The sequence below is a fragment of the Diachasma alloeum genome, unplaced genomic scaffold (assembly GCF_001412515.2).
Source record: "Diachasma alloeum isolate Michigan unplaced genomic scaffold, Dall2.0 Dall_scaffold_00323, whole genome shotgun sequence".
Classification (NCBI taxonomy): domain Eukaryota; kingdom Metazoa; phylum Arthropoda; class Insecta; order Hymenoptera; family Braconidae; genus Diachasma; species Diachasma alloeum.
In genome coordinates, this window is record NW_021680462.1 from 184,155 (window position 1) to 196,835 (window position 12,681).

At 42.2% G+C, this 12,681-nt stretch overlaps 1 protein-coding gene across 1 annotated transcript in view; it reads right to left on the reverse strand.

Moving 5' to 3' along the window:
- Positions 1–10,022: 10,022 nt before the first annotated feature.
- LOC107040153 overlaps positions 10,023–12,681 on the reverse strand; it is a 29,611-nt gene continuing 26,952 nt past the window's right edge. Inside the window, exon 3 of the mRNA XM_015260100.1 lies at positions 10,023–10,389. Within this exon, the coding sequence (XP_015115586.1) occupies positions 10,042–10,389 (348 nt within the window). The 3' untranslated portion in view covers positions 10,023–10,041. The remainder of the gene's footprint in view (positions 10,390–12,681) is intronic.

Below are 12,681 nucleotides of genomic sequence, written 5' to 3' on the forward strand. Positions count from 1 at the left end.
GCATTCGGGCGAGGAGGCAGGCACAACGGGGTCGAAAGAAGCCGAACTCCGAAGAACTGGAGGCCAACTACAAGGAGGCACGCCGGACACTCAACAAAGCGATCAAAGCGAGTAAGAGCCAGTCGTGGAAGGAGTTCCTTGACGAAGTCGAAGGGGATCCATGGGGCNCAACAACCGCCCGGTCTGCGGCAGCAATGCTACGGAGAAGGCACAAGAAGTCATGAAGAGAGCCACTGAAGCCTGCGATGCTACCATGCCTCGAAAACGCAGTGCGAACAGGCTCCCATCGGTCTACTGGTGGAACGATGACATTGCTGCCCTTCGCAAGGAATGCATTCGGGCGAGGAGGCAGGCACAACGGGGTCGAAAGAAGCCGAACTCCGAAGAACTGGAGGCCAACTACAAGGAGGCACGCCGGACACTCAACAAAGCGATCAAAGCGAGTAAGAGCCAGTCGTGGAAGGAGCTCCTTGACGAAGTCGAGGGGGATCCGTGGGGGAGACCGTATGGTGTCGTTATGAAGCGGTTGAAAAACCAGCCGATGCCGACACCTACGTATCCCGTGCTCCTGAGGAAGATTGTCTCGANCATATCGCTGGTAGCAGCAGATGCCCAGTGTACAAGGAGGCAGTCCAGGCGGTAACGAAGAAACGAAAATGAGAATACTGCAGCTCAACCTCAATCATTGTGAGGCCGCACACGATTTGCTCACGCAGTCGGTGCGGGAGCTAAAGCCCGACCTCGTCATGATCTCGGAGCCGTACAGACATCTCAACGCTCAATCATGGGAGACGGATACCACCGCTAAGGCCGTTATCTGGTCCTGCGGGAAATATCCCTTCCAGAGCATTGCCAACACGACAGAGAGCGGCTTTGTGAGAGCTCAGCTGGATGGAATTTATTTCTACAGCTGCTATGCTCCACCTAGCCTATCTATCGATGAGTTTACGGACCTCCTGGACCAACTGGCCGAGGACGCGAAGCAGCACTTCCCCGTGGCAATCGCGGGGGACTTCAACGCCTGGGCAGTTGACTGGGGCAGTAAGGAGACGAACAAGAGGGGACAAACGCTGCTAGAGGCCATGTCCTCACTGGACGTGGTCCTACTAAACAGTGGTGAGAAACCAACGTTCGAAAGAGGAGGGGCGAGTTCAATCGTGGACCTCACCTTCGTGAGCAGCAGCCTCGTCAGGGGAAGCTGCTCTTGGGAGGTGATGGACATCTACACCGCCAGCGACCATCATGCTATCTTCTGGGAGTTATCTACCCAACGGAAGATTGGACCAGCACCCAGGAAGACTAACGCCGTAGGTTGGAAAACGAACGCCTTCGATCCCGGCACCTTTCGAGAGATATTCAACAACCGCCCGGTCTGCGGCAGCAATGCTACGGAGAAGGCACAAGAAGTCATGAAGAGAGCCACTGAAGCCTGCGATGCTACCATGCCTCGAAAACGCAGTGCGAACAGGCTCCCATCGGTCTACTGGTGGAACGAAGACATTGCTGCCCTTCGCAAGGAATGCATTCGGGCGAGGAGGCAGGCACAACGGGGTCGAAAGAAGCCGAACTCCGAAGAACTGGAGGCCAACTACAAGGAGGCACGCCGGACACTCAACAAAGCGATCAAAGCGAGTAAGAGCCAGTCGTGGAAGGAGCTCCTTGACGAAGTCGAGGGGGATCCGTGGGGGAGACCGTATGGTGTCGTTATGAAGCGGTTGAAAAACCAGCCGATGCCGACACCTACGTGTCCCGTGCTCCTGAGGAAGATTGTCTCGGTGTTGTTCCCACAACAACGGGCTCTCGACTTCTCTACTGGGGAGTACGAGATAGAGACGATCCCATCAGTAAGGTCTGAGCAGCTGCTGGAAGCCTGCGGNCGACTTCTCTACTGGGGAGTACGAGATAGAGACGATCCCATCAGTAACGTCTGAGCAGATGCTGGAAGCCTGCGACCGGTTCGGAAACACCAAAGCTCCAGGACTAGATGGAATCCCCAACGTTGCCCTGAAAGTAGCCATCAACGCAGCACCAGGAATCTTCTTGAGTGTATACAATGCGTGTGTTCAGGAGGGAGTTTTCCCTGTGAAGTGGAAGCAGCAGAGATTAGTGCTCCTCCCCAAGGGGAAGAAGCCACCGGACGAACCTTCGTCCTATTGTCCACTCTGCATGCTGGACAGCGCTGGAAAGATCTTGAAGCGCATAATCCATCAGAGGATCGAAGAAGTGGTCGAGTCGCAACTGGCTGACAACCAGTACGGTTTCCGCAGGGGTCGTTCCACCCTGGATGCAATCGACCTAGTAGTCTCCATCGCACGGGACGCAATATCCGGCGAAAGGTGGAAACATGGTACGAAGCAGTACTGTCTGGTAGTAACGTTAGACATCAAAAATGCCTTCAACTCCGCCAGATGGGACTGTATCATGGAGGCTCTCACAAAAATGGAGGTGCCGGGGTACCTGCGGAGAATGGTGGGAAGCTACTTCACCGATAGGGTCCTGAAGTACGACACGGACGATGGCCCCAAGGAGTACAAAGTGACTGGCGGTGTTCCTCAGGGCTCAGTACTTGGCCCACTCCTGTGGAATATCATGTATGACGGTCTCTTGAAGCTGAAGCTGCCGAAGGGAGCTACATTCGTCGCGTATGCAGATGATGTGGCTCTCGTAGTCGTCGCCAAAACACTGGAGGACATCAATTACAACTTTGAGATCACCTATGCGATGACCCGCCAATGGATGGTCTCAGTGGGACTGATGTTGGCGGACCAGAAGACGGAGGCCGTGTTGATCACGAGCAGGCAGAAGATTGAAACCATCACGCTGCGAGTTGGGGACCATGAAATCACCTCCCAACCGTTTTTACGGTACCTGGGAGTGATGATTGATGCCCGGCTCAGTTTCAAGCAGCAGGCAGAGCACGTCGGTACCAAGGCGTCCGGAGTTGGGACTGTCCTGTCACGGCTCATGCCCAACATCGGAGGCCCAAAGCAGAAGAGGAGAGCATTACTGTCGTCGGTAACTACGTCGGTCCTCACATATGGCATTGCCATCTGGGCTCATGCGCTGCTGATCCAGCATGCACGACANGGCATTTCCATCTGGGCTGATGCGCTGCTGATCCAGCATGCACGACGGAAAGTGGCGTCGGTCTATCGGCTGAGCGCCCTCAGAGTGGCCAGTGCATTCCGCACGGTGTCGGAGGATGCCGTGTGTGTTATCGCCGGAATGCTGCCGATCGAAATACTCGCGGAGGAACGAAGATGCCTCTACCGGCGGAAGGGGACAACAACACTTGGAGCAGCTGAACTGAGGATGAACGAGAGGACCAACAGCCTGCACCGATGGCAGATGCTGTGGGAGGCCTCGAGCAAAGGGAGATGGACTCACCGCCTGATCCCGCAGGTGGACGTATGGATGAAACGAACCCACGGAGAGGTGAATTAGTACCTCACCCAGATGCTATCAGGACACGGGTGCTTCCGGGCTTATCTTCACAGGTTTTACCACGAGGATTCCCCGGAGTGCCCGACCTGCGTTGGAGTCTCCGAAGACGCGGAGCATGTGTTCTTCGTGTGCCCGCGCTTCAACGCGCCTCGCAGCGCTCTCGAGACTACAGTAGGAGGGAGGATTCAGCCTGGAAATCTGGTGAAAACTATGCTTTCATCAGAACTAGCCTGGGAAGCGACCAGCACCTTTGCGGCGGAAGTCCTGAAGGACCTACGCCAAGCTGAACAGGAGAAAAATAAAGATAAGAGGAAAAAGAAGAACACGTAAGAAGAAGGAAGCAATGATTTCCATTATCTGAAGGAAGAGCTAAGGCTGAATCCTCCCCCCGCGCTGTAGTGCCTACCGGCGATTCCACGGGGAACAGGAGGCAGGTGTAGAGGATGTTTTTTTAGTCGGTACGGATTGCATATTCGCCGAACCAATACACGTCAGGTCTCACCAACCATGGCGGTTCGAGGTCAATACCAACACAAGACCTGACCAATCCCGACACTGCACTCCGGGAATCTTCATCCCGGACCCAAGTACGTACGTAAAAAGTATTTTTCAAACCTCTAAAAAAAAATCTCTCTCTCTCTCTCTCTTTCTATACATGAATACCCTGGAGTTCCACAGGTGATGAATTCGCCTCGAATTTCGTCACATTTTATAGCAATACTCATTAGCTTATGGTGGTGAAAACATTATCATGATCTACAAACATAGCTATAATTTTCCGCCAAGTTATCTAAGCTACCCCCAGACCAGGCCTAGAGCAGCCCTTTGTGCACGAGGCTACATAATTATTATTATCCTTATCCATAATTAATTAATCAATCGATTCTCAACTCATAAATCCATCGGACCTATCATTTATTCAGGAAGTTCAGGATTCATCATTAAGTTCAGGAAATTTAATTAGGATATCAACAAAATAACAAAATAACACTAACACAAGTTGAATTTTTATACCCGAAAAAAATGTATCATTCTAAGAAATCGCAGGTAGCCCAGTGGATAGCGCGCTTATCTACGGATTAGAAGGACCCCGGATCGAATCCCAGCACAGGAGCAAATTTTTAAATGTTTGATTTCATTGTATTTCAATTTCCAGGTGCGCGGTAATAATCCAGGACGAATAATTAATAGAAACTAATGATGATAATAATTTTTTTCCCATCCATTGTTAATTAACCGACAATCACAATCACCAACAACGCTTAGCAACAGTGATATACGGTCCGACCGCACTCTCTTTCATAGGTTACTCTCAATTCATAAAAAGAGTTATGAAGCAATAAGAAATTGTTTATACAAATATCTGTAAACAATACCCCAGTTTATTTAGCCGAAGCTCGATTGAGCCTTTAAAATGTGGTAATTCAAGGCTTGAATCAAGCCTTGGCACCGAGCCTCGTTCAAGCCTTGCGGACTAAGCCCGAAACGAGGTTATCATTTTAGGGCTGAAGGAGGATTGATCCAAGGCTGAGCCCCAGCCCTGATTGAGCATTTCCGAGCCTTGGTCCAGGGCTTAATGAGCCCTGTTTCTATCGTCAATTCTTACCTTGGTTTCCGAATTTCAAAATGGTCATATCCTTATGGGAATGAGATATATGCAGCACTTATATCTAGCATATATTTGGCATACCACATTTTGGCCGAAACATATCTGAGATACATTGCAGATATAAGTTAAATATTTTACATCGAGATATATGTGCATATTTATATCTAGGATATATCTGGCAGAATATATCTGGCTCAAACCCGCGTAGTCAGGCCCTGCTCAACTGCAAATATGCCTTGCCGAGTTCCGGCATATCGTATACATCATATACTGAGCCCTGATCGATTCGGAGTACGGCAAGCTCGTCGTGCATGTATGGTGAATCTTGAGCGAAAGTGATCGCGTCTGGCCCTTATGAGTCTAATCAACCATGTAGGTCAAGACTAATAATTATAATAATTGTTGAGAAGAAAACCCGTCAAGTCGATAATTAATATTCGATAAATACATATTTAAAAACATATATTAAGAATAATATATTAGTTTCGATCCAAGTGTGTATGCGTAAAAGCGCAACTACCGGTTTCTACAGCCCATAAGAATTATCACATTCAAGAATTTCAGAGTAGCAGACCAGGATACACGGGACTCTAGCGATCATCAAAGTTAAACAGCACCAGAACCGTGAAAGCAATTTTTTTTTCTTTTTTTTCCAATTCGGGTTTCGGGAGAGAATAAATCAACTATCCAAATTGAATTTGATCGTCCTCCATCAATAATTAACCATAAAAAAAATAATTTTCTATTCGAAAAAATAACCTCATATTAACCGGATCAGGCCCTGAGGAGAGATGTACCTCAGGTGCGGAGCCAGTGAACGTGGTGGGGCCCTGTTCTGCCAATGCGTTTTATGCTTGATACGGGCCGAGCATGACGAGGCTTTGATAGCCAGATATGGCCCGGACTTCTAGGATCAGGCCACCTTATCCGGACCTGATGAGATCCGTTCACGATTTTCTATTCGGGACGGTGTCGTAATTTTTTACGAGATTCAGGTAAAAATTACGGAACGCTCAGAAAAAATTCCGTGATTTTAGGGAAAAATTACGGGACAGTTCTGTAAAATTCCCTACAATGATATTGAGCTCCGGAATTACGGAAAAGATACGTAATTTTTATTGATGATTGCTCTCCATGTGGGAGAATATAAAATTAAAAATTCCTACATGAACACAGCAAACGAGTACCATATCGGAAAACTATAAAATTTGGTTGAATTTAACCCAATGTTTGCGATGTGGAATTCATTTTTTACGACTTAACATAATAATTTTCAACTTTCAACAGAACAGTATAAAATGCACACATAAGAAAAAGTTTTAAGAATGTTGAAAAATCCGTTATTTCTTCACAAATTTTTACTATTAAACGACGTGAAATTACTCAAATTGTCTGAGTTTTTACTAGGCTGGAGTATAATTCGTTTTACGATTTAAAAGTTGGGTTCATAATCTCGCCCTTTTTTTCTTGCAGAAATCTTAGAAATTACTGAATTGACTACTAAAAACTCCAGCAAATGACGAGTGTCGATTGTTTTCCATTGTTGGAATCTCGTCCCTCCGTCGACCACACAATGACCTGGTCACCGGGTACTCAAATTCTAAAAATTTACATTTTACTTTCATATTCCCATTTTCACATCCACCGACTCAATGTTCACTGTTTTAATAGTAATTTTCATCATATTCTAATGTCTGTCGCCGTATTTTTTCACCTACCACGTCGTAGTTGTTTCGTTCTTCTTAAACTAGATTGGTCCGCGTGTTCACCGCGTATATGTCCTGTGCAATGGGGCATAATGTATGTCAATTATAGTGAAAAATCTTATATTAAATTTCCGAAGTTAATATCAAAGTTTCCGAAGGAAAAGTTCCAGGAATGTATTCTATTTTTTTTTAATATATAATACATCCCGTGTGACTTTTCTTGAAGCTAATCTATTCAGCGTATTGAGTCTGTTGTATTTGAGAATATTTAATTTAATTCTCATAAAATATTTAATTGAAAAAATTTTTTTTTTCACTTGAAAGAATATTCTGGAAAATCGAACCAACGAAATGCTTCGATTTCCCAACATCAAACACGGCCTCATCCACGGACGCGCGGACTGGCCAAAAATTTCCAAAATCATAATCAGTCTTGTCCTAGCATCGATAAAGAGCACACCAAAGGGCGAACTCCTCGCGATTGCCAGAGACCTGATTCCGGAATCATTTACTTCCTCTGCCCGGCGGTTATCGTGGTGATCCGAGTATCGGAATTATTCCGATTGTAATTGCGCTCATCTTCGTAGCGATCCATCCCGCGATTAACCCATTGCCAGGGAAGAGTTGCGAATCGTCTCGGTGTGAAGTAAGATGGGGTAGAGCGAATCAGCACGAAGCGTAGAGCGGTGTGAATGTGGCGGAAAGATGTTAGTATGTAAACGGGTCCCCCACTTTTCATCACGCCAGGGTTGAAGCTAGAGACCCTAAACGCACGACAAATTTTTTTTCTTTTTCATGTATGAGAGGATTATTTCAATTTCGATGATTGCAAGTAAGTAGTAAATTCGTATGTAACAGTTTGCAACTAAGCGATTTCCTGGAAATATTCAGTCGAGCCGGGTGAAACTCCCTACCCTTCAAACACATCCAAAAAATTCAATTTCAATTCTTATGTTCCTATTAACATTCGAGAGGCGCCGAGCATACGGCCCTGCTACCGCCATCTCCACTACCGCCATCTCACGCAGGGCATAGGAGTGGGGACGCATCGTCCGTGACAATGGGTTAACAGTGAAAATAAGAACTTTCGCGTAATCGGCTGACAGGGTGCAAAATTACCTGTTACGTTTTGTGCGTGAGTTCACGAAAAAATAGAACTGCGAGATTCAAAATTATAATTTAAAACACAATAATGCGTATAGATACTATATTTTTTTTAACAGACGTTAATTAAACAATCAACGCAAATCAGTGAGAAAGGAGTGATTCAATGGAGAAATTGAACACACAAGCAAATGTGAGTGACATTAATAGTGAGCTAATCTGGCACAGGCTCATCTCCTCTTTCTTTCAAGAATCATAAATTAACGTGAAATTTCCCACTGAGAATCAGATTTTTATGAATTAGGGAAATCTTGTAGTAGAATTCGGGTTTTCCGGGAATAAACAGACCATATTTCATATCACTTTTTCTCTTGTATCATTATTGAAAATTACCCTCAATGCTTTATGATTGGACAGATTTGTTAAACACTTCAGAGGTAAGAATCCCATCCTTAATAGAATAAAATAATCATCTCACTGCTCGGTGAGAAAATTAGTTGAATACGAATTAGAGATTCAACTAAAGTTCCATATCCATCATGTCATTAGATTTTTTATAAATGATGATAGCATACATTTAAGAGATTACGATAATACTATACTATATTATGTATGTTATGTACAATATACAATATATAATAGAGTACTATGTATAAAAATAAAATGTGCATAACATGGATAGGAAAATCGATATTGATTGTTCTCATTATTGATCTTTTTCCAGTCATTCACAGATCTGATATAATTTTTCTCTTCATCTATTTTTCCCATAGCTGGCTGATGCTAACTATGGAACTAACTATGGATAGAATAGATGTGCAAAAAAATAACGTCATTACTATTCAAAATTGGGAAATACTTTGTTACGTCCAAACACATTACTTACTGATGATGTCTATTTCGGGTCAAAGCAAAAAATATGCTTTTTACTCCAGGGACTGAGACCAAAGTCAAATGTCCTTAAGGTATGCTGATGCCCTCTGCTGATTGAATTTGTTGAGAATAGAACTAGATGGATACTAGGCAGATTCCAGTAAGTTCCAGGAAAGAAAGTTATTTGCAAATTTATTAATCCAATGTAATTTAAAGAGTCATTTGACCTTATCAATACATCTTCTTTATTCGATGAGTATGTCGTCTGGCTGTAGGTTAGTTATGGCAACAACACGTTCTCGAGTTACAATGGATACGATGTACTGTTATTTCCTTCTATTTTCTTCTTTTATTCAATTTTGATTTAATTTGAGAGTTTTGTAATTTTTAATTGATTTTAATAGAATTTTTGATAATGAGGCTTCTATGACCATACAAGCAGTTTTTAAAAGGTTTTTGAATTTTATTTTAATATATTAAATATTTGACTTACATTTTTGAAATAAAAAGTTGGTTCAGAAAACTGAGATAACGAGAATCAGTAATTGCTGCTTAAAAAGTACAATTGGAAGTGCTGCCGCTGCTGGGCTTGTGCACTACCTTTTATAGGCTAGAGACATAGAGCTGTTGCTAGGTGTTCAGATGAGATATAGTCATACCGAGACTAGATTTTTCCACGAGTATTAGCATTGTTCTCTAATTTTATCCGATGATCAGTGTATGTCGCGATCGGAAGACGATTACGTGAAACGATCATGAGAGAAAAGAGGAAGAAAAATGTACCATCTCTAGGCGTAGTTTTATAAGATCTACATTGCGCTTGACAACAAGGTGCTTAGATTCTTACCTAGAAATAGACTCGTGCGTGCCTGGAAAACTCGAGAAATATGAATCTGAAGAGGACAATTTTTTTTAATGCGATTTATCCAATCTAGACATTACAACTTCTCACGTATCGACAATAGTAATGCCCTTGAATAACCTCACATTGTCATGATGGGAAAAACGTCATGGTTGAACATTTGTTTTCTTCATGCGATCCTTTATTCTGCATATAACATTCCTTTCTGATTTATTAATCCCGCAATTTCTAACCAAAATTATTTTCTCAATTATTCACATGAAAATTGTGTATATTAGGAACAAGTCAAATTAATTTTGTAAATTTTAAGTGGCAAAGGAGTTGGAAATGTCAAAATAGGACGCAGAAAGTCTAACATATTCGAAGTGCCAATTTTTCCTTTAATTGTACTCATTACACTATGTAATATGTATAGAGGAGAATTTGATAAGGAAATTGAGATATCATATACCTGAGAAATCGAGTAAGCGTTTCTTGAATGGTGCAAACATATCGGATGTGAGATTTTTGTTCTTTGCATATTCCGCGAGTATTTTCTCATAATATTCTTTGCCTTCTTTCGAGATCTGGTGATTTGATATATGCATGATACTCCACATCTTTTCGTCCTCGGTATGATTCATATCACTCTCATCATATTCTTGTCGCTTCGTCCTGTCCCATGATGAGAACTTCACTCTACCATACACTGATGGTTCCGTTGTCAACTCCAGGCTTAATGTGACTGAAGGTTGGGTAGTGTTTGGTACTATTCCATGAGCACTCCAGTAAGATTTACACTGGTTAAGCACCTTGAATTATTGACAGTGAATGTAACTGTCCCCTGAACGATAACCAAAAGGCGAAGAGGTACAGTCGACCACTAAAGTTCGTAAACAGAATACATGGAATGCAAGTTCAGGCTGTTCGCGAATTTTAGTGCTCGACTGTATATGCTTTTGGTAAGAACAAGTCAAATTTCCAATTGGTCTTTCACGACTATAACTCTATGGGAAATGGTAGTAGTATGCATAGGCCCCGTTGAAATCAAATGTGGGCGAGGGGTGTGCGGGGCAGGGGGGGGATGTTCTTGCCGAGTGCTGGCCAGGCAATGAGAGTGGGAGAAGGAAAGTCATGCGTTGTCGCGGCAGTGGCACAATGCAAGAGTTTTTTTTCTTATTATTATAATTTATTCAAACCCCATGGGGTGTTTTTTTTCTTATTGCGAGTGCTGCGTATACGGCACGGCAATGAGAGTGGGGGAAGGAAAAAACTCATGCATTGTCACGGCAGCGGCAATGCATCAGTTTTTTTCTTATCATTATAATTGATTTAAACACGATTTGGTGTTTTTTCCTTATGATGCGTAGGGGGGTGATCTACACTTTTTTAATTTCTCTCAACTTCTCCATCTAAAGGGAGAAATTATCTTGAATTTTTGCATTTTTATTTCTCAAATTTCAGAATTTTTGAGATTTATGCATGGGGATGCTTTTTTCATCTCTTTTATAAAATTAAGAAATGAAACTTTTTTCGCTTCTTGACTTCCAGAATTATGAAAATAATTCATGAAGAATTTCATTGAGTGGGGTTTGAGACGTTGTGCCGAGCAGACGTGTTTTCGTTGTGCTCCGCCGGATTAACGTGGTTCTACACAGCGGGCCTTAGCTATATGGCTAAGGCCGCCCAACTTAAAATCGCTTACTATAAATTTAAAAAAAGTGCAGTGCAGTGAGAGTCCACCGAGTACAGGTGGAGTGAGGGGAAGGAAAACCCCGGTTGCTGCCTTCCTTGACTAAGGAAGTTGTCGCAANAGCGGATGATGCGATAACGCGTCCGCTGAAGTATTTTCAAAACGTCATATTCATTAGAAATGAATTAAAATAAAAGAAAAAATGCAATCGCCATATTTGTTTTGCACGTCTCAATGGTCAGTGTGACAAGTACTTCCGCAGAGTGCAGTGCATTTTTTAACTGGATTATTTGGCAAAAACAAAGAGTAAGTATATTGTCAGTTTCCATTTTTTGAGTGTTTTCTAATGTGTTTAGTGTTTAAGTGCCCGGGAGTGTTAAAAAAAGTGGATTGTTCTAAAAATTATTGATGTTCAAAAGTCTGAAATTTCCGGAACTTAGAATGGAGGAATTTTTGAATTTTTAAATTTGTGAATCTTTCGAATTTTTGTTAGAATGATTAATTTTTTGAATTCGTGAAATTGTGAATTTTTAAATTTGTGAATTTTGTGAATTTTCAAATTTTCTGAAATTTTCAATTTTTGAATTTTTGTGAATTTGTGGATTTTTCAATTACTGAATTTTTTATTTTTAGATTTTTGAATTTGTTAATTTTTGAATTTCTACATTCTGGAGATTGTGAATTTTAGAAGTTTTAGAAATTTCCATATTTTCAATTTTCCAACAATTTCCAAAATTTCCAAAAATTGCCAAAATTTCCAAAAATTTCCAAAATTTCCAAAATTTCTAAAATTTCCAAAAATTTCCAAAAATTTCAAAAATTTCCAAACATTTTTTTACTTTTTTTAAAGAAAATAGTTGTCATAGAGTTTATCCATTGTTTATTTTTTCCTCAATGCATGTGAATCGGGGATGAAAACATTATAATTATACAATATCCACGATTCAATGATTTATTTATAAAATTTTATGCCATATACATGATTAATGATTGATTAATTCTAACATAAGATTGATTTCATGGTCATGGATTGCTCTTTTTTAGTCAATAATGAATTAGTTTTCAGTGTTTCACATTTACTTTTTTTGATCCTTCTCAATAGTGAAAAATTCACAGGGGTTGTACTGACCAGGCAGGAAACGAATGCGTAGAATCCCCTGTTCTGCATCCTTTTTCAGAGTTTCCAGCTCTTCTGGGGTCTCAGTTAGCAGGTCGGAGAGTCTTTTCGGCAGCCAGATGAAAAATTCATCATCCAGGAAAGCCAGTACTTTTGGCCCCCATGTAGTAGGTTCAGTTCGGAGTTCTCCTATTTTGTACGCCTTATCGACTTCCAAGTCCTTGATTTTTGTTGTTGCAAAATCAGACTCCAATCGCGCAATTTTGTTAATTCTGGTGTAAGATGACATTTTTC